This window comes from Dermacentor silvarum, chromosome 3 (genome assembly GCF_013339745.2).
Source record: "Dermacentor silvarum isolate Dsil-2018 chromosome 3, BIME_Dsil_1.4, whole genome shotgun sequence".
Lineage (NCBI taxonomy): Eukaryota > Metazoa > Arthropoda > Arachnida > Ixodida > Ixodidae > Dermacentor > Dermacentor silvarum.
Window position 1 is genome coordinate 216,229,231 of NC_051156.1, and position 22,577 is coordinate 216,251,807.

General features: G+C 47.3%; 2 protein-coding genes across 3 annotated transcripts in view; one reads left to right on the plus strand and one right to left on the minus strand.

Moving 5' to 3' along the window:
* Window positions 1-22,577, plus strand: part of LOC125944151 (uncharacterized) — a 98,372-nt gene that overhangs the window by 61,424 nt on the left and 14,371 nt on the right. The window lies entirely within an intron of this gene.
* Window positions 15,608-16,987, minus strand: LOC125944152 (uncharacterized). Its single transcript, XM_049664315.1, has 2 exons — window positions 16,482-16,987; window positions 15,608-16,101 (listed from the first exon to the last, which is right to left on the minus strand). The coding sequence occupies exons 1-2, from the start codon at window positions 16,566-16,568 to the stop codon at window positions 15,646-15,648; spliced, it is 543 nt and encodes a 180-aa protein (XP_049520272.1). The 5' UTR covers window positions 16,569-16,987; the 3' UTR covers window positions 15,608-15,645.

A 22,577-nucleotide genomic window follows, 5' to 3' on the forward strand; every position in this document is an offset into this window, starting at 1 on the left:
TGGGGAAAGGTGCACGTAAGCAAAAGACATGGTATATGTACGATGTGCAAATCTCTTCATTTTGTGCGCTTCTATTATACGCTTCTTCCTCATCTGTAAATTATCATATTCATCGTGGGGCGGCGCGCATCATCAGCGTGGACTGTGCCTGAGGTCCTTCGTCGTGTCTCTCGAGCTCAATAAAGGTCAGCCCTTACTGTGACGTCACAAGTGGTTGAGGTGCTTCTCCTGATGTCACAGTAAGGTCGTACCTTTATTGAGCCTCAGAGACACGGCGAAGGACCCGAGGAACAGTCCACGCTGATGATGCACGCACATGCGCGATAAAAATGAAGGGTGCACGTATGATTATGATAATCTGCAGATGAGGAAGAAGTGCATAATAAATGCCTATAATTTATAGATTACGACGTGTCCATAGTTTCGGGTCGCTGCTTGTGCACCAGCACAAGCAGCGCGACAAAAGGACCACCGTATGACCCAGACAGAGCTCTGAGAGCAGCAGCCAATCGATGCAAGAGGGAACTCCGTGCGAGCGTCCCGCCAGACCCTGACCCACTTCCCGCGGGTCTTCCTAGGTTGGAGCAGGTGCTGCTGCATAGGCTCCGTTCCAGCTTCGTCCTCACACCGGACGTGCTGGAGCGGTGGCGGAAGTACCGGCCACGACGAGAAAGACACCCTCCTTTCCCGTCTCCTGACTCCCTTCCGTCGCAGGAGCCGCACAGGTGTCCCGACTGTGGCGTGGATACGTGACCATCTACAGCCCATGTTTTGGGAGTGCCAGCGCTACGCTAAGCAGCAGAAACGCCACAGCTTGTTGCTGTTCTGGGTCCGAGCTGGACAGGGTCGCCTCCCACTCGACTATCGTCGGATTATGCTTGGCCGATATTTGCGGATTTTGTTGGCACGCCCAGACCATTTGGTATAACGTGGCCGTCTGGGGACAGAATTTGCATTGCGGATGGTACGTCATAGAATCTATCTTTGATAATACATCAGGATTTGGAAATGACAATGTTTGTAAACGAGTGTCGTCCTACGAGGAGTGGATTATGCCGGCAATTGGATCAGCGGATTCCTGACAGGGCCATTCTGTACTCGCTACTGGGTTTCGCCAAGGACGCGCAGGTTCCAGGACGGCTCTGAATACTCCACTGCCCTCCCTCACCCCTTCATATTCCACTTAATAGGTCTTCGAGCCATCGCTCTATAAATACATTTTATCATCATCATCAGTCGGTTGGCTATGCTCAGTTTCAGACATCAGGTGCAACGCTGTAGAAGCTACGCAGGAAGTTCGCTTACGAAAATGTATCACTGAGCGCGTTCCATTCATGCACACCACACAGAGTTGATACAGAATTTTGAACAAAGCTACGAACGCATTTATTGTCTTGATCGGTGGTCATCGCGACGATCGGTACGGGCACACGTTCTCGTATTTCCTGTTATTATTACATTAATTCCATCATAATCGCGTATGGTCCGGACTCCCGAAGAGCAACGCGCCTACGAAGAGCGACGGCAGGAACAGAGACGAAAATACAATCGTCGCCGGCGGGCGGCAAGTAGCACCGATGAAGATCGTGCTGCACAAAACGCCAATCGCATGCGGGACGTCGCTCTTCGTGGGCGCGTTGCTCCTCGGGAGTCCGGACTATACACGGCATAGTAAATAGTAAATTCCATCCAGAAGTCTTCGAACCACAGTGCAGATTCTGCAATAAAGTAGCCAATACGGTGCACATGGTGTGGACGTCCGAAGCAATGTATGATAGCTCAAACACGATTGAATCCGGGACGCCTTACTACGCAATCCGGACAGCAAGACTCAACGCGAAATTATCAGCCAAGCTCCGCTGAGTCCTTCGGGATCCCGGACGACTGATAGAGGTGCTGCGGAGGAAAATCATCTTCTGTGGCGTTAATTGACTGGTGAAAATAAATGTTATTTCTCTCTCTCTCTCTCTCGCTGTGGTAGTATTCGTTTTTTTTTTTTTTTCAGACATTACCCGCAGCGCCTTTGTTGGCATTATGGCGGTGGGCACAAAAATTTATAAAATAAATCCGCAGTCTTGCGGCCAAACAAATCTTATGGTAGCAAATTTCATTCGGAAATCGTTTTTTTTTTTTTGACAAATGAATTTTTGAATAGTTGGTCCTGGGGGTGCATGGCCGAACTTTAAATTTGTGATCCAAGCGGGAGGACTGATAATGCACCGGTTGTAGATAATATGAAGCATCGATTCCTGTTTGCTTGTTATAAATTGAATAAAAGAATTTAAGTCTACGATTACGACTTCGCTATTTTAAAGATTGCCACTTAAGGTCTCTTTTCGTGTCTCTAGAACTTTCAGATCGATCATACTTTCCAGAACAAATCTGGCTGCAATAAACTGAATACGCTCAAGTGCATCAATAAGTACCTTGTGAAACGGGTCCCACACAGTACAGGCGTAGTCCAGTATAGGTCTGACATAGGCATGGTATGCGGTCTGTTTAACTTTTTTAGTCACATGTTTAAGGTTTCGTTGCAGAAAGCCAAGGGGCTTTTCCTGCCCTGCTAACAACACTGTTGATTTGTTCAGACAAAGTTCCTTCCTCAGAAAACGTAATGCCCAAATACTTGTATTTGTACAAGACGTACTGATTCGTTAGCTTATTGACCCATTTAGTAAAGCTGACGTGAACACACTTATTGCTGTTTAGTACCATGACATTATTTTTACACTATGACTCTGCGTGATTAAGATCTTCCCGAAGCTGTGTGGAATCCGTTTGGTCAATCAAATTAGTATACAAGATACAAACATCGGCAAACATTCTAATGTAACCCATGATTACACCCGAAATTTCATTTATGAGCGCAAGGAAGAGTACTAGAAGAGAAACTCAGGCGAGTTGGTGGGAATTCACGTTTGAAAAAAATAACAGCGCTGAGTAGACAAGGACTCATCGCCAGTGTCGTGTTCTTCCTTGGGCCCTTGTCTACCCAGCGCTGTTATTTTTTTCAAACAAGGAAGAGAAGTGGGCCCAATACAGGACCCTGCGGTACCCCTGAAGTGACAGAAACTAAACATGAACATGATCCACCTAAAACCACCCTCTGTATAGTCGTTCCTTCTGACCGAAGGAACGACCACATCTCCGCTGTTTTGACAGATTTCACTTCGTCGAACTGGCTGCACTTTATTAGTGGGACATGAACAACAAGGTAGGGTAGAAAACGCTTTTCTTCACTGTTTAATCCCTCCGATTGCTTGGGTTTGTCCCAGGTGCCACGTCGGGCTTTCTTTTTTTTTTTTTTTTTTTTTGCCCTTTACACGCACGGCCTTGTGATCACTGGTACACGGTCAGTGGACGCCGCTCGCGCCGAGCACGGTCCATCGTGCGAAGAGCGTGCGGCGCAAACACCGGCTATTATACCCTGGCGCACCTCCTCCTCCTCCTCCCCGGCGCGCACTCCAATTGGTCTACTCCTCTCCTCCCGGCGATCGGGAGGAGAGGAGCCCTCCCGGGTCGCGTGACCTCTCCGGCTCTGCTTCTGCGTGACGGCGCCGTCATCGACGGCGCACGCTCGACTAAGAAGCAGCTTCGCTGTTAAAAAAGAAAAGTGCTTTGTCAGACCCACCGAATCTTGTCAGCCGGTAACGAACTGTTGCGGCTACCCACTACCAAAGATACTTACGAAAGACTTGTGGGGTACCTTATTGACCTCGACACATTACAAAATTCTGCACTGAATTTTTCCTATTTTTCTTATTATTACTATTTTTACTGCCTCTTAGTGGTCGACGCAGAGTGCGCAGCAACAACTTCGAGTGTTTGTATGTTTTTTTAGTAAACCGCACAGCGTTGTGATGTTGACGTGAATGTGAGCAAAGTGCGTGCTACTGGTGCGCACGATCATGCAAGGGAGACGAGCTCGTGTCAATGCGCATGCTGCCTAAACGAACGCTCGCCTTAATCTGATTTATATGCTCCCACTCGCGGTGTTGTCTACGATATCCATATTGCGGTTTTTGTAACTAGCATCGCGGTTGTGGTAAGCGCCCTATTTAGCAAACCAACTTGACTCAGGCGTTGAAGTCAGTCAACACCCAAAATACCTTAAACGACCCTGCTCGTACAGATTATGCGAAAGAGTTCTCGTTCGGAAGGCTGATATGCTACCAAAGGAGAGACCGAGAAAGTTATGGAATCGAGGTTCTAAATACTAGGCTCCTTATTCAGAGGAAATTTCTACCAGTGGATTATATTAGCATGCCTAAGCACTGATTAATCCAAGTAACTTAACTTTTGCTAGATGCACTGGTTCCTGCCGTAGGTGGCGCAGCGGCTATGGTGTTCTGCAGCTGTGCACGAGGTCACTGGTTCGAATCGGAGCTGCGGTGGCCACATTTCGATGAGGCCAAATGCAAAAAAAACGCTCCTGTATTTATAGGTTCAGGTGCTCGCTGTAAGACTCCTGGGGGTCAAAGCTTGAATTATCCGCTCTATGCTTTGCCTCTCATTTTCCTAGTGTTGTTTTATGTTGTTAAACACCATGAAGCAATAGAAGCACTGGTTTAGTTAACAAATTGATCGGTTGTGAAAAATTTAGGTCACTTTTATTGTACTTACGTCGTTGAAGAGAGGGAAAAATAAACACAGGCGAAATTACAGAAGACCCATAGGCGTGAATGATTCCTGCAGTAAAATATTTCTTTCTGATATGAGCAACGCAGAGTGTCTACCTACGGCATGCAACATCTCTCTCAATTGCAGGCTATCGTTTTCAGCACCTTCTGCTCTACTTGCAAAACCTTCCGTGCTTAGTTTTCTGCTCTATGTCATTTAAGTTTACTGCATAGTTAAAACATCCACTTTAAGATAATGCAGCTTAACAGTGCCACAATGCACGCGGTATATGTATTGTTTAAAAGCAGCAAGGTGTCTAACGAGATCGCGCAGAAAAATTTTCATTAACTGGACCGTCCAAGTCTGCTGAAAGTAAAAATATGCTGACGATGGAACTTTACGCTTCTCTTACGCCATTCGCAAGGAGTAAAAATCTCATGAGAGAACAATGGCTTCTAAGCACGGGGTATCATCAAATATGGGTACTCAAAAAAGGAGACCGAAGAACCGAAAGCACTGAAAACATGGTAACGACGCTTATTACGGATACCTTGAGCAAGGATTTTGCTACGCTCCAATGAACAACGTTAATTAAAGCATCAACATACATAACGGAGCTACGATAAGTTCCTTACAATGAAAAATTCTTGAGTGCTTACTCATTCACGGAGACAGGCCACCTAGAATGAGAGCCAAGTACTCTTCGTTCATATTGTTAGTTTATGTTGTAGCACCGTGTCACTCAATGAAGGGCGATTCTATTCCCGTCATTATGTGCGGTGAGCTCAAGAGCACGGTTAATATATACGACAGCGTGTTGCTTGATGAGAGTTGATGGAGTGAAACTGAATAAAACGAAATTAATTTTTAAGAACAAGCGTTTCTATGAAATTGCTAAACTTTTTTTTAATATGGAGCTCTCAAGTGTAATCGATCAATTATGTTCATTCCTCCGACGCAGACTAATGAAATTACGTTTTACAAAAACATGAAGCCGCTGTGTTCACCGATGCGTGGTATATGCGTCAGAATATCAGAATACGTGAGTGCACGTATAGTAAAACGTCGTTAGTTATAAACAGAGTGTTCCCTCACCCCTAATGTTCATTTTAACTCATCTACTGTAAAAAAAGGTAAGTGGTTACATCTACAATTCTTGTTATAGACTATATGGGGCTTTACAAAGCTGACTGGAACTTTCTATAATCACGCATTTCCCAGCTCTTGTGTTAAAAAAAACAACACAACATTCGGTGCACGTTAAAGAACATCAGGTGGCCAAAATTAACCCGCAGCTCTCCACCACGCGTGCCTCATAATCATACCGTGGTTTAGGCACTGAAAACTCCAACATTTAAGTATTTTTAACTTAGCACTGAGTGCCCTTCAATATGCTCTGACGTCATATATATGATGCGCTAAACAGCGACACCCGAAAACTGTTATTAGATGACCATTAACTATTACGCTATGGTGAAATTTGTAAAATTTTATCAGCCCCATAAATGATGCAAACAAAAAGACAGCATATTTCTGCTGCTTTGCAGTATCACAGCCCAATTTCCAACTGCACTTTTTCCGCTATCAGCAGTATCAAACATTTCAGTTGCTTGTAGTTAAAGCGTACACTTTCATACTTGTCAACTTTCCTGATTTGCCCGGGAGACTCCCAAATACCGACCCATATCCTCCCGATTGTACGGGCACGGCCGTAAATTCCCAGTAAAACGGACCCCAACTCCAGCGCGAAGAAAAACGAGAAAAAAAAAAAAAGTCGCTTCATGCAGCACAGCCACATCACATAATTGTCATTACGTGCTACGTAGCTAGCTGAGCTCAGATTTAAATCCGAGCCACTTGTGTGTAAGCAGTGTAGGTTGAGCTTGGTTCGTTCGCTTCAGATCTCTGCTCACAGTACGAGCACCAAGATGTTTAATAAGCACATTGACAACTCTTCAGGGTTGTTTCTGACGTTGCTGTCGCACAGGAAAAAAAATTGTTATAAACATGTGCCCTAACGTTAGTAATTGAAAAGTTAAGAAGCATAATTTAGTTAATTAGCAATATTACTGTTGGAAATTTTCTTGCTGCAACGAAGCCTAGCAGGAAAAACGGCAAAGGTATAGATAACATGGTTTATTTAAAAATTGTTTTCCACAAACATGCAACAACAGCTGCGTGTTTCTTTTTATGCAGGCCTATGTTTTTCTTATGCAGGTTTTATGTTTCTTTTAAGCGCAGGTGAATACAGGCAACGATAGTTGCAAGGTGATTTATTGATCTATTTCGTCGACAAAAATATATATTATTGCGAAATTTTTTCAAGGTAAATCACTGTTAAGCTGAAAATCGTCCTTTAATTTTCTCGGAGCAAAGACGCAAGTCACCGCACAAACCATTGCACAATTATGGGTGCGATTTCCGAATGAACCCGTCTCTTATCCCGACCCTCACTACAATAATACACACGGGACATTGACCCCACAAGCCACTTCCGAAAACGTTGGTACAAATGCACTGTTGGTCAGGTACTTTTTGCTTGCTTGTTCGCTCGCTCGTTCGATCGCTCGTTCACTCGTTCGTTCATTCGATCGCTCGTTCGTTCGTTCGTTCGTTCGTTCGTTCGTTCGTTCGTTCGTTCGTTCGTTCGTTCGTTCGTTCGTTCGTTCGTTCGTTCGTTCGTTCGTTCGTTCGTTCGTTCGTTCGTTCGTTCGTTCGCTCGCTCGCTCGCTCGCTCGCTGCTGCTCGCTCGCTTGCTTGCTTGCTTGCTTGCTTGCTTTCTATGTAGTCTTGTTATAGGGTTCTTTGTTTTGTATTGCTTTTCGGGGATATAAAGACTGAAGAGACGTTAGTGCGTTACCGATATCTCGCGCTATGACAATGCAACTTCTAAAGCAGGCTAGGCCGGAGTTATTTGACGATTCACACGGGAAGTGAATTTTCTTCTTATATATCTTTCTTTCTGCCCTCGTAATTATTTTCATTTCGTCTTATTATTTTTTTCTCTTGAAACTTCTTCGTTGCTAGTTAGTTTGTTTTTCTTTTTTATGTTCAGGAAACCCGATCCTTTGTTGCCCTATTGTCCTATAATCACGTCACTTAATAAACAACCCGCAATTACGAATACACCCTAAGGCATCCTCCGCAACAGAACTTTCGTTCTTGGTCTCTGTAACTGCAGGGTGTCGACCACCCATCGCAGTCATCGGATTAACAAGAGGATTAGCTTTTGCGCGGTGCTGCCACGCAGATGTTGGGATGGAAGCACCGTGCATCATTAAACGCGGATTACGGCGAACTGCCCCTTGCGGCTGTATCCGTGTACAACGCGAAAGATTCTACGTAACTCCTACGTACGCACAGTTTACCTCGCAGTCTTTTTTTTTTTTATTGTTGCCTAACCTCCTGACAAGTTTCAAGTTAACAACCTAACTCAAGGCTTTCTTAGCAATGATGCATCATTAATTATAGACTATAGGTGGGCCAGTATTCCTCAGTGGGCTAGGGCTGCGCGAGGCACGGGCTCGTCAGGGCATCCAATGGCCGCATTTCGTTTGTCCACCTTGATGAGGTGATGTTGCTGCTGAATTCTTCACCCGAACAAAAGGTGAAGAGTTCTTCTTGTTTTTTAATCGCACCTAATGTATCTTGCGTATAAAGTTAAGGTATGGCACAGCAACAAATATGCGTATTCATTCATTTCCTAAGCTGCAAATTCATGTAACTCCCTTCCTCAAGGGCTTACGTCATCATGCCTACAGTGAAGCCTCAAAGGCCGGTTGATCGTCGGCGGAAACATGTTTAATATTGTTTTCATGATAGCAGCAATACAGTCACCTTAATTACTACGCCGTATGTGCCAAATATTTGCAATGATAAATAATTGTATTAACCAAATGTACCTTGTCTTTTAATGCGTAAGCATTCTATGGTGAGTGCCTCCGTCCGTCACGCGAAAAGGGTAATGCCTTCTACCTGCACAAAAATGCCTAATTTGAGAAGGACATTTAATCGATATAATGGTGGGAATCTAGATTATTGTACCTGTATAAGCGATAAGCAACAATAGAAAAAAAGCCGGAAGCGACCCTAATCCTGGACTTAGGTGTCTGGTAGTGGCACTCGCACCTCGGCGTTGGTGGGCCCTGGTGTATTCCATGGTTTAACTTAACTGAAGTGAAGTAACTTCAGTTAAGTTACTTAACTGTTAAAGTTAAGTGTAAAGTGTTACTGTAAAGTGTAAGTGTAAAGTGTAAGTGCTAAGCTACACTACATTACACTACACTACACTACACTACACTAGGTGCGTCGTCCTCGTCGTCTGCTTCCATGGCGAACGGAAAGGGGGGGGGGGGGGGGGGGGGGGGGGGACGGCACGCACATATGGAGCCAAACAACCACGCACATGGAGCCAAACAACCAAACCACCGCGCTCAATTGGTGCACGGCAATTAGTGATTTCTGATTATTTTCTAATCATTCCTGTTACAGCTCACTCAATTTGTAACTAAACTTATGCTCTGGTGTCATATTTATAATCATCATTAGGTAGAACCATCGATTTCGCACATTGTTATTTTTAATGATTTATTTTGAATTTAGAATTTTTTTTTATTTCGCACAAACCGGAAGTCGGTGGTCGACCGGACCTCGCTGTTTAAGAAACAACAGTGTCACTTGCTGCTCGTGCCACTAAGAAAATTGATCAGTGAGAACAGCCATGGGAATGCATCGGGCTCCATATAAAATGCATGGGGAATGTAATAGTAGGTGTGGGCCAACATATGCTTGCTTACTTAGTCAACTCTTGCGAAGTTTCTGCACGCTTGTTCTACGATTGATTCGTTCGCCTATGTACCGTCTCTGGAGCCAACCGTTAGGGCAGGGCCACGACATACCACTTTGTAAAACCTGCATAGTTTCTCAAGATACCTAAGTACATTATTTTCAATATTTGTCCAAATCCTAATATTTTACAAACAAAATTCATGTCGCGCAGTGCAGCTGTACCTCCAGCATAAATGTTTTATCTACTTTACGCTTGAAAAAAATTTCTCCGACCATTACGATACTCCCTAATGCGAAATTTGAGCGCGGCTGTGTACGTGTTCTTATTTCGCGATATATTGGCTGTCTTGGCCAACCCGTGTCATCTGGCTCGAATTGTGGCTCGACTGCCTCACTAATCTGGAGATCGCAAGAGGCAGTGCGTGGGTGACACGTGGGCACGATTGACAGCACCCACCGCTGACAAATCTACCAGACGATGTGTACTATATACTCTGACGTCATCTCGTAGCCATCGTCGCCGCACTACGCTTTTTAAATGCGAAGCATTTCTTGGCGTACATTTGCTACTTTGACAGTATCTATCTGTCTAGCCGCCTACGTCTTCGTGCTCTCATGGTCGTTCTGTTAACTTGGTATGTACCGAAATTGGCATACTATGACAAGAGCATATGACGAACATAAAGAATATGTCATGACATGAATATCATGACATGCGTGTCATGATATGCGTGAAACAGCCGCCTACGTCATGGTGCTCTCATGGTCGTTTCGTTAACTTGGTAGGTACTAAAATTGGCATAGTATGACAGGAGTGTATGACAAGCATAAGTGATAGGTCATGACATAAATGCCATGACATGCGCGTCACGTAGGTAATGACAATGACTCAGCAAAAGATATTAACACTCAAAAACCGCTGAAATGGATTCGGACGTGGGCACTAAGTGAAGGAAACACTAAACGATTGTGGTAGAAGTCAAAGTCATGACCATGACTCAGCAAAAATGAGAATCACTCACCGAAAAAGATTAAAACTCAAAAACCAATGGAATATAGCTTCGGATGTCGTACTAAGAGAAGGAAGTGTTTCCCCCAAGTGTGAAACAGACTGTGCAGTCTGTTTCACACTTGGGGAAATCTCGGAGCGCATTGCATCGCGATGCGGCGAGCGCTGGAGTCGGGCGCCGGAAGCAGCTCGCGCAGGCGCAGACGGCCGAGACGCATTATCTTGAACCGCATCGACAGCTACGGCGGCGCGCGCTGGCCGCATCGTCGGGAAGCGTGCTACTATCAGCGTGCCACCGAATCTGCCAATTGACTACTCCAGACAAGTTTGATTCAGACTTTACTAATTTATTTATCTGTAATAAGCCTTCAAATTATATTTAACCTGCACAGGAATGCATTCACGCCGTGTTAAGTATACAGCCCGGCCGTGAGCGTGCTTTGCGATTTTTAGATGCGAAGCATCTTATGCTCGGGGCTATGTCACTTCCTCCCTCCATCCATCCGCCGTGCGCACACCTGCACTGCGCATGCGCATCCTCCTCCCCCTCCTCTCATTGTCTCTTCTCTCCTCGCGGCATTCCTCCTCTCCTCTCCTACGCTCCTCTCCTCTCCGGATTGCGCAACGAATGGCAACACCTGCGGCTCCGCGCGCGATAATGCGAAGCAGCTTAGGTTAGAGACGCGACGGTAGGCGCCCCAGAGGTACCGGCAACAGTCACCAACGCCGCGCGCGTTCGGTGCGAACGCGGGCAAAACGCCGACGCCGCCGACAACAGTTCTGCGCGTTGCTGGTGCGGCTGCATGTCCAAGTTTATACAGCTGATAAAACTACCTTGAGTCGACCCCATGGCTGCTTCGCATCTTCGCATACTACTCAGGGTTCCCCTACGGGAAGATGGTGTAATTTTTTAGTTGCTGCGAATGACATGCCACTGCATATGAGTCACATTACGAGATTTCTCGGCTATACATTCTGCTTCTTTTTAGCGTATTGATACCGCGGCAGTGTTGTCCTTTCCACGATTAGGTTTATGTGCACATATGGATCCTGTGTACAAGAAAGGACTTGTCTGGACTAATGTGCTTGGGCCCAAATAGGCACAATTTCTGTGCTTGTGACATGTTCTTGTGTGTATAGTGCTTGTTATTATTTTCTTTGTGCTTTATTTTCTTCTTTTTTTTATTCCTGCCTGAGTTATGTGTCTGGGATTTTCGAAAACCCACTCTATGAAGAATCTGCATTCCCGTTTTTATACGTTTTATATAAAGAAGAGGAATGTCTTACCAGTTTCACAGTTCTCTCGACACAATGTTAATTCAGAAATCATTGCTCGTGTAAGGACACTCTGCTTCATTAACTTGCGGTGATGCCAATCCGCGCAAAAACTAAGTGAAAAAAAAAAGCTACAGTGGAATTTTCACTTGAGCTCTGGAAATCGGGTAAATGCAGCAATTTCAGAGCGAGAGATTCGTATTCTTCGATCGTCTTCTTATATTGTATCCTTTCTCCGTGACATCCGGAACGTACACGGAGCGGAAGAAAAAGAATCCATCGTTATTCTTGGCAGGAAGCACGAGAAACAGTTTCCGGGATTCCTTTCACGCTTTGGTAGCTGTCGCTTTTCGATCTTTCTTCTCGACACCGCATTCTCCTGCATGCACGTCTTGTCGCGCGCTGCGTTCCCGATGGTCTCCCTCGATTCCCTACGATCTCCCGAATGGGTGGACGGGTCATTTCGTGAAATAGCCACACTCCGCCGAAACGAAGGCACTCTCCTTACGTGCTCCGCGACCGACGGCACAGGATATATCTCGTATTGATCTGGACTTTCTACGTAGCCCCTATTATTTCGTTCTATTCGTGTCCGTACGCACTGCACTGCCCTGTATTCGCATGGTTTTACAGGAAGCGAGCTTCGCCCTGATCCCTTCGTTTCAGTCAGGTCTTGTAAAATACGCTCCTGAAGTGTCATTTTTCGGCACCGTCAGAACGTGAGCTGCGTGTTCTTACTCGTGTCCTTGCCATTTTGTCAGAGAAACTCCATCTAAGAGAGTTGGTACTCGTATGTGAACTAAGCCTTGTATCTGAGGGCATGCATTAGGAGAAGTTGGAAAAACCCAGTTGGAGAAGTGCACATTTTCTGTAGCGCCTGACTTCTGGAGCTAATTTATGTTTCAGTCTGGTGAAATACATTGTTTACTTCTTGAGTCGTCTTAGTATTCTTCATTTTCTTGTTAACTACCCAGCTTAGAGCGGCCATTATCTACATGGAAAAGTACCTTCTCACGTTCTTGCATTAACATTTCATCTGAGCACCCCAATCTCAGATATTTTATGTAATTAGTCGTTTACCTGAAAAAAACTGGTTCTCACATTATGCGAAGACACGTCCGTATTAAACTCCAACGAAACGAACAGAAGAAACGTTCGCTTTTGTAGTTTCCGAATACACCCGATAGTGTTCCTCGCCCCTTTTCCTGCACTTTCACTTTTGTACTCGTGACCGTATGGATTCCATTCCCTTGCATGATATCGCCTGTCTCTACTTTTTGTATCCCTGTAATAGTAATCGGCCTTAGTACACATTATATCCTATGGCCAAAAAGACCGAGCGCTTCCTTCACACCTGTTTACATCTGGATGGCTGCTGCATGAAGTGCTTTCTCATCTCATTCTTCTCAACGATGTCTTTACGTGGACATGGTTGGCGTTGTTCAGCTGAATGGACACGGCAGGAGAACCACCCAAAATTATGGGATTGTTCGGTGTTCCTGCGCATAGAATTGGACTTTATCTGTCATGCCTATTATGAACGCAACAATCATCTACGGTAATAATGACATATATATATATATATATATATATATATATATATCATCAGCCTATATTTATGCCCACTGCAGAACGAAAGCCTCTCCCTGTGATCTCAAATTACCCCTGTCTTGCGCTATAGCTGATTCCAATTTGCGCCTGCAACTTTCCTAACTTTATCACCACACCTAGTTTTCTGCCGTCCTCGACTGCGCTTCCCTTCTCTTGGTATCCGTTCTGAAACTCTAATAGTCCACCGGTTCTCCATCTTACGCATTATATTGCCTGCCCAGCTCTATTTTTTTCCTCTTAATGTCAAGAAGAATATTGGCTATCCTCGTTTGTTCTCTGATCCACACCGCCCTCTTCCTGTTTCTTAACGTTAGGTCTAACATTTTTAGGAGGTACGGTAGCGGAGGGTCCAACGCCCTGTAGCCATAGAATAAACAACCAGGTATTGCCTCGTGCATGGTTTCATACAATAATTATGGAATAAATACTCATACAATAAAAAACATTAATATTGTCCGACGGCAGGATTCAAACAGAGGAGCTCTGGAAGAGAAGCCCGATGTTGAAACTATTACGCTACGGACGAATGCCTCGACACGCGCCATAAAACGCTCTTGTGAATTTATCACGGGCAAATCAGTCACTGAGACGCTTGGCGCGTTTCGATTTGACCACCTCGCCAAGCTGAACCGTTGTAATTAGTAGCGATTGTACGTGTTCGCAGCGCCTTCTGCACTTCGAAAAGTATACATCGCTCGGAAATTTACGACAGTGAAGGCATGTGAAGCACAATAAACAAAGCCACAAGAACGTCTAAATCCATAAGCACAAAAATCAGCCAAATCCGTGTACTTCCCATCATTTCCATGGTGGCAGAACGATTACAACGCCAGACTACAGTGCCTAGAATATACTTCTAGGCACTGCAGCCAGACTATGTGGCCCCGTGTAGGCAGTTACCGCACAGTGGTTTGGCCATATAGGTGTTCTGTGGTTTGGCTTTAGCGTCGGATTAGCCTATGGCGCCTCGTCGCCTATGGATTGCAGCTTCAACGTGCATCAGCAGTGCTTCGCCTACTGCTTCGCTTGCGATGGCGCCACCTAAGACAACTGCTGCGTTAAGCGGCCCAGAAAGGCGACGACGTCACCGGGCGAATCTCGCTTTGCCCCGGCGAGAGACACTCCAGCTTGAAGCAGAACGCCTTAGAGCGTTCGCGGCGCACGGGGCGTACTCTACCGCTCGCATTCCTGCCGCTGAATGCGTCGCAGCCCGACTGGCTCCCCCAGCCACTGCGGAGGCGGATCGAATGCTTGCACCGTCGCCGAAGCCACTCGCCAGCAGGATTGCGCTCGCCAACAGGTTGCCGCGCGCCGACTAACCTGCAACACAGTCGCCGACTGGCAAATCGTGCGCCTTTCGCTGCGGCGGACCATGAGTTTGTGAAGCAAACATGCAACAGCTCCTGTGTAGACATGTTTCATCTTTAAACTGCAGCGCACGCACAAGAAACGAGGACACAAAGCAAAGGTAATTACACAGAGGCGCTGACTCGCAACTCAGTTTATTTCTGGAGAGCACACACACACAAATATATATATATATATATATATATATATATATATATATATATATATATATATATATATGTGTGTGTGTGTGTGTCCATATATATATATATATATATGGATTCAACATGGATATATATATATATATATATATATACTTTCCATCATTCCCATGGTGACTGAACGATCGCAACGCCAGGCTACAGTGCCTAGAATATACTTCTAGGCACTTTAGCCAGACTGTGTGGCCCCGTGTAGGCAGTTACCGCACATGGTTTGGCCATATAGGTGTTCTGGGATGCACTATGCCTACGACAGCACAGTATATATATATATATATATATATATATATATATGCAACCTGTAAGGCTACATAAAATATATATATATATATATATATATAATATATATATATATATATATATATACATATACATTCTAAGAAGCAACCTGTAAGGCTACAAAAATAGCGCAGGTGCCTTTCATAATAAATGGTAATTAATTCTGCCGTAATGAGAACATTATGGCAGAACTCATCTCATCGTCTTTAAAGGTATAGAACAGACCCCCTCCACAAGAGGCGCCATCTGCGATTGAAAAGGCGGGTATATATACGAAAACGTTTATTACAGGAATTCAGCAGCAAAAAGAATTAAGAAATTGCGAAAATGAACAACACTACTTTTAAAAAATCAACATGAAAAAGAAAGAAAAAGAAAAGCCGACACTGCGGCGTGCTTCCGTAGCGTCGACTCCATCTCGATGAACAAGGCAGGGTCCTATCCCTGGGTCTGGGCCTCGGCATCGCACGCATTTTGCACCACGTGCAGAGATCGTCAAAGGCAACGAGGGTTGCAGGGCACCGGGCTACAGCCGTCCATCATTCTGGGCGTCCTCTGCATCGATGGTGGACTCACTGGACCCACTTGCCTCGCATTCCTTCGTGTCGAAATGCTTACTGTTCGATGTGCTCCGTGAGATTTGCCTTCATGTTGGACGGCAAGGTACTGGAAGCCCGGCTCGTCGAGCCGGATGACAGCTTGGGCTTCAGCTTCCTTCTCCTGCGGCGCTTTCGAGCAATGACGGTTGACATATCCGCTCAGGCTTTGACGAGGCAGGCGCAGCTTCGGGATCGAGCCATGTGCGGATGGCAGACGTCGAACAATTTCAGCGCGAGCTGAACACGCAGAAAGGTGGCCAGGCCGCGCACCCGTACGTGCAGCCAGCGAGTGTCGTGATTTCAAGCCGCGAGCCTTGCTACAATCTTCGCCTTTCTCTTTCGTTGTCCGCAACTGAAAAAGAAATGGAGACAAATCCTGAACATCAAAAAGCAGCCGGAAGTGAAGGGGTCTCCGAACACATGAGAATACTAAAAACCCATCTAACAGGAGGTAATGAAAAGGTAAGCGATCTATAGGATAGATATGATATGGGCCCATAAGGAAAGGGCGAAATTACCGTCAGGTCTTTCTCATCATTATGATGATTCATTATGAGCGATGGCTCGAGCGTCTCTGAGGGGGAGCCTCCGCGAAACCAATTGAGGACCAAGCCGTTTGTTGTAGAACGCACACACTTCGGGCATATGCATATCACGCGTTTCAGTGCACACAACAGTTTCGACGTGGAGAAGCGGAAAGTAGACAATGCAAAGAAGCTGCGTTGGTCTTACCAAAGGTCGGTGCATTGGACCGTTGAAGAAAGGATCAGAGTGCGGCAGCTCTGGCTTGGAGAGGGACGGCAGGCGGCTTGGCGGCATGGGCAGATGGCGGCAGCGTTCTTGTCAGGCGGCTGGGCTTAGAACTCGGGCCCGTAGCCAGACTGCTCAGGTTCTGCCCACAGGCGCAGAAGCTCGTCGGCCTCGGGGAGCAGTTCTTGATCGGGCAGAGTGGCGACGCCCAGGAACGGGTTGGCAGGAAGCCCCGCACGGGTGAAGTCCTGGTGTCTCGGGTGAAGACCTGACGGCATTCAATCCCCGGTCCGGTGGCCTGCCTTCTGCTGGCGTCGCTTCCTGGAACTCCCCTTCTTCTGCCAGCGCGTCTCGCTTTTCTACAGCTCTGGGCGATTCGTCTTTTGCTGATTGGCCGCTCAAAGCTCCGTGTTTTCTTCTGATTGGATGCCTTTTCCTTTTATTTTCTCTTGCGCCGCGTGTTCACGTGCCGGACGCTCTTCGACGTTGTCGTCTTCCCTCCAGCACGGAATTCGCCTCCGAGCGCATTGCTTGTCGTCTGCTTCTTGTCTGTCTCCATCCACCGCACTGTGTCGCGCACTCCGCACACCACAGTCGTCTTCTTCCGCAGCTGGCTGCGTTGCCCCTCATCATTCCAGCGTAGCATTTTACTTATCTTCTTTGGTTGTAATAGGGATGCCGCGTTTACGGGGGTATGAGCCAATCATTGTTCCTTTCCTAACGCGCGCTCCGCCACCTCGTTAAGACACGTCGTCAGTTACTCCCCTGGGGGTGGAAGGAAAATGACGTGCGTTAACCTAAAGTTTAGGGACTAGCGCCATTAAATACACCTAAAGGGAACATTAGGGTCGCCTAAAGTTTTCTTTTTTTTTTTGCGGATAGCTTATCACACAGTCGATGAAATAGAATTCAGGCATGGAACTAAATTTTTCGATCAGCCATGTGGCACGAAAGCAGCAGTACAGGATCCATATTAACGAAGTTTTTTCTTTCGTATGCTATTATTAGCTGCGAAATAATTATTTCTAGGGTTACAGTATACGTGCGAAAACTACGTTGTGATTATGAGGCATCTCGTAGTGGGGGGATATGGATTAATTCTGTGAACCTCAGGTTCTGTAAACATGCAGCCAATACACGGTGCACGAGCGTTTTTGTATTCCGCGGCGCCATCGAGAACGCGGCCGCCGCTGCCGGGTTCAAACTCTTGACCTCGAGCTCATGGAGCCGTATTCTGTAACGATTTGGTATCGGAAGAATTCACTTTGACGGGGTGTCACCTGTGGGCGGTCCGCTGACGTAACGAGAACGAGAGGAAGAACAGAGGCCAATCGGTGCGCAGGTTTTTTTTCTCGATGTCAACGTCGCAAACCAAGGGAAAATGCAGGAAATTAGGAACCAACGTGGAGACGTTGTTAGGAACGCTTCTTGCTCCGAACGCTGACGTCGTCCGTGCACACGGCACGCACAGGCTCTGCACACGGCACACAGCGCCATCGAATTACACGATACACCGGCTACGGTGCCTGTTCACCTCAATCCACCCACCGGACCCCCGAGTAGCTAGTGGCAAGGCCCAAGCCGCTTCCAGAGAACGGCCTCTATAGAAGAGACCGCTCCACGCTACTGCGCTTGCGAACTGGCTGCATCTGGACTGCGGCCCGGCTATATATGCTAAGGGCCGCGCGCCGTCACCTGCCTGCAAGAGATATAGAGACCCCGAGACTCTGAAGCACCTTCTCTGTGCCTGCCCCTCCTTGGCGCAAGAACGCTCCGAAGTCATCGTCACTTACAGACGCTACGGACTTCCAACGGCCACAGAGACTGACCTGCTGTTTCCAGTGTGTCCTCAACTCCCTGTGCTGCGATGCCTGCAGGAGTTGGTGGACTCAACAGGAATCGAGGCTTTATGAGCTGCCCGCTACAACGCTGGCCCCTTTGCTGAGGACCACCACCTGTCGAACACAGTGTGATCTGGTTCCCTTCATCCTCCGTCTTTCTCTATCCACATTTACTTCCTATTCCCTCTCCCCTGACGACGCTTCGCCTTGCTCCCTCAGCGGTTGCAGAATCAAGCGTCATTTCCATCTCTTAAACTCTCTCTCTATCCCTCTCTTCAAATCACACCGAAGCACCTCGCACCAACTCGCTTTGTACGTAGCCGACGATGGATTCGGTTTCCGCATGATTGACATGTGCGTGATGTCACCATAAAATGCATGCGCGCCCCGAGGTGATGGCGTCACACAGGCGGCGACCAATCGCTGCTCGCAAAGCGATTTGTTCGAAAACCAAAGCGTTACAGAATACAGCTCCAGCAGCGCGACGCCATAGCCACTAAACCACTGCACTACCGCAGCTGGTCTTCATTACGAGTTTATCGTAAGAGGAGTAGAGTGTGATAGCAATGGTGGACACTTAACTTGTGGCCACTGTTCGAGAGAAAGGACGAGCACGAAATCTAAACCACTGCACTACCGCAGCTGGTCTTCATTACGAGTTTATCGTAAGAGGAGTAGAGTGTGATAGCAATGGTGGACACTTAACTTGTGGCCACTGTTCGAGAGAAAGGACGAGCACGAAATCTAAACCACTGCACTACCGCAGCTGGTCTTCATTACGAGTTTATCGTAAGAGGAGTAGAGTGTGATAGCAATGGTGGACACTTAACTTGTGGCCACTGTTCGAGAGAAAGGACGAGCACGAAATCTAAACCACTGCACTACCGCAGCTGGTCTTCATTACGAGTTTATCGTAAGAGGAGTAGAGTGTGATAGCAATGGTGGACACTTAACTTGTGGCCACTGTTCGAGAGAAAGGACGAGCACGAAATCTAAACCACTGCACTACCGCAGCTGGTCTTCATTACGAGTTTATCGTAAGAGGAGTAGAGTGTGATAGCAATGGTGGACACTTAACTTGTGGCCACTGTTCGAGAGAAAGGACGAGCACGAAATCTGAACTATAAGTGTAAAGAAAGAAGTGTGGTCACATGGTGTCGTGCTCTCGTCTGGTGTCTATAGTGTGCGATGTGGTCAATCACCTTTCGGTGTACTTTGGCGCCTTTCTCCTCCCGACGTGGGCTGTAGCGCTGGGGTGTGTGGCTCGTGCGTCTCCCTCAGCAAGGAGGGAAACTAAGGGAATCAACAGTTGATCCAGCTATGTACAGAGGTGAGCCGAACAGTGCTTGAGTTGCTTTGTTGGAAGTTTGTGGACGCTTTGACAACAGTGCTGTAATTTAGGATTAACTTTCCGGGAACCCCATTATGAAAAAGAATATTAGAAAGGGATTACAACGATTAGATTATTATGCCCATTAGCATTCTGTTTGTATCACGGTGTAAGATATATACTCTTTAGGTGGGGACACTTCTCGGCTTGCTTGCGAAACGCGATCAACCAGATAAAGTAGCAGCGTCGCGCGCCGATCGTCCCAGTGACGGCAGCGGTTATACCTATCGGCAATTTCTTTTTCTATACGACGCAACTTCAAGACAGAAAAGGTTTTTATTGGTTTAATCTCCCGTTGGTATAGCAACTGGTGCTTCGCGAGAAATCTGAAATGATTGACGCGCGAAAGTAGGTCACCGTGGTGAGGGGACCGCGTGGGGAAGAGGGCATCACCCTGACGAAGCAGATACGGCGACGCGACGCCGCTTGCAGACGCTTTTGTCCGGCTGCTTGTGATATCCGAGCTTTCCTTGCCCTCGCAAGCTCTCGGCTTTGTTTTAACCATGCACGGTGTAAGATATATAATCTTTAGGTGAGGACACTCGCCAGACTCGATCGACCAGATGAAGTAGCAAAGGCGCGCGCCGATCGGCCCGGTGACGGCAGCGGATACCTATCGGCAGTACGACGCAACTTCAACGCTGAAAGGTTTTTATTGGTTTAATCTCCCGTTGTTATAGCAACCAGCGGTTCGCGGGAAATCCGAAATGATTGAGTGACGCGCGAAAGTAGGTCACCGGGGAGAGGGCATGCGCGCGTTCCTTGTCGGCGCACGCTCTCGCCTGCGGTCTAACTGAAGTTGCGTCGTTCCGCCGATAGGTATCCGCTGCCGTCACCGCCTCGACAGACGCGCGCCCTTGTTACTTTATAAATCTGGTCGATCGCGTCTAGCAAGCAAGCCGAGAAGTGTCCCCACCTAAAGAGTATATATCTTACACTGTGGTTTTAACTTAAGTTGCGTTTTCCCGTCGATAGGTATCCGCTGGCGTCACCGGGCCGACGGACGCGCGCCGTTGCTACATTATCAGGTCGATCGCGCCTTGCCAGTGTCATCTAAAGAGTATATATCGTACACCGTGATTTGTATATACCTCATGCTTATATACCTCATGTTTGTAGTCACTGACGGTATGCCCGCAGTCCACGGGTGTCGCTTGCGTTCGATGCCTCGAGTTTGCTCGGCGACTTGGTCAGCAGCACTGCCACTTGCGATTCTTCGAAATTGAATTGCTTCAAAATTAAATCTGTCCATTACCTAAGACAATGAATGGCTCATTCGCCCGTAAACGCGGCCTCCCCATTACGACGACCGAAGTGGATTCTACGCTGGAATTATTAGCGGCAACGCAGCCAACTGTGGAAACAGAAGACGACGACGAACGTGGTAGCAGTGGCACCAGCGCGTGCCGAGAACGGGCCCGTGCCGACGAGCCAGCTGCGGAAGAAGACGACGATGCTCGAGCCAATGCTGATGATGGTAGTTTTCTGTACACAGGCGACTTCGCCTAGCCATATACGATTTCGCCTAGGCATATAAAGCTTCGCCTTCAAAGAATTTACCACGCCGCAAACCGAACGACCAGCTTGCAGCCGCGCGCTTAGAGCAAGTGAGTTTGCTTTTTCACCACATTCTTCTTCTTTCTGGGGTTTTACGTGCCAAAACCAGTTCTGATTATGAGGCACGCCGTAGTGGAGGTCTCCGGATTAATTTTGACCACCTGGGGTTCTTTAACATGCACTACAACGCAAGCACACGGGCGTTTTTGCATTTCGCCTCCATAGAAATGCGGCCGCCGGGGCCGGGATTCGATCCCGCGACCTCGTGCTCAGCAGCGCAACGCCTTAGCTGACTGAGCTACCCCGGCGGGTCGCTTTTTCACCACATGTGGAACAGACAAATGTTTGGCGCTCCACGAGAAGCGCTATCTCCAATTAAAAAGGCGGGTTACCGTGCCATAAGTACTAAAACATTTATTACAGGAATGCATCAGCAAAAATAAAGAAATAGTGGAAATGAACAACACAATTTTCATAAAGCGACATTTAAAAAATTGACATGAAAAAGAAAGCAGAAGAAAAAAAAAGTCGACACTGCGGTGCGCTTCCGTAGCGTCGACTCCATCTCGATGAACAAGGCAGGGAGGTGCAGACTCGAGCGGCTTCGTCATCGGGCTCCTTGTAATAGACAAACGCGTAAGGATCCTCGTGCACAGCCTGAAATCCCGGGTGCCTGTCCATAAAGGCCGTCAGGGTGCCGTATTCTTCGAGGATAAGCTGAGCGCGCGAAGGGCTCAGTGTTTCATCAGGTCGCCTTCTTGGGACGGGCCTTTATCACGCAGAAATTCTCGCAGCTGACGAACGATACCCACTACACCTGTATCGGTGGCGGCCTTCCCCTCTGGCTGTTCAATGACGACGGCTTCATCCTCAGCAGTGAGGCTGGTTTCAAGTTCGACAGCAATGGACCCACTTGCCTCGCATTCCTTCGTGTCGAAAAGCTTGATGCTGTTCGATGATTGAGCTTTGCACTTGGCAGTGGTCGTATCTGGAGTCGCCAGAATGTCATCTGTTGAACAGTGCTTGGAATCCGCCGCTTCTGCCGTGATTCCAGCGACGTCACGTACGTCCTGAATCTTGAGACGGGCGAAGAGTTCCGTGAGGTTTGCCGTCATGTTGGACGACACGCTACTGGAAACCCTGCTAGAAGCGCCGGACGACACCTTGTGCTTCAGCTCCCTTCTGCTGCGGCGCTTTCGAGCAGCGATGGTTGACATATTTGGTCAGGCCCTGACGGGGCAGGCGAAGCTTCGGGAGCGTTCGCTCGGGCAGCCAGGATCAGACGGCAGA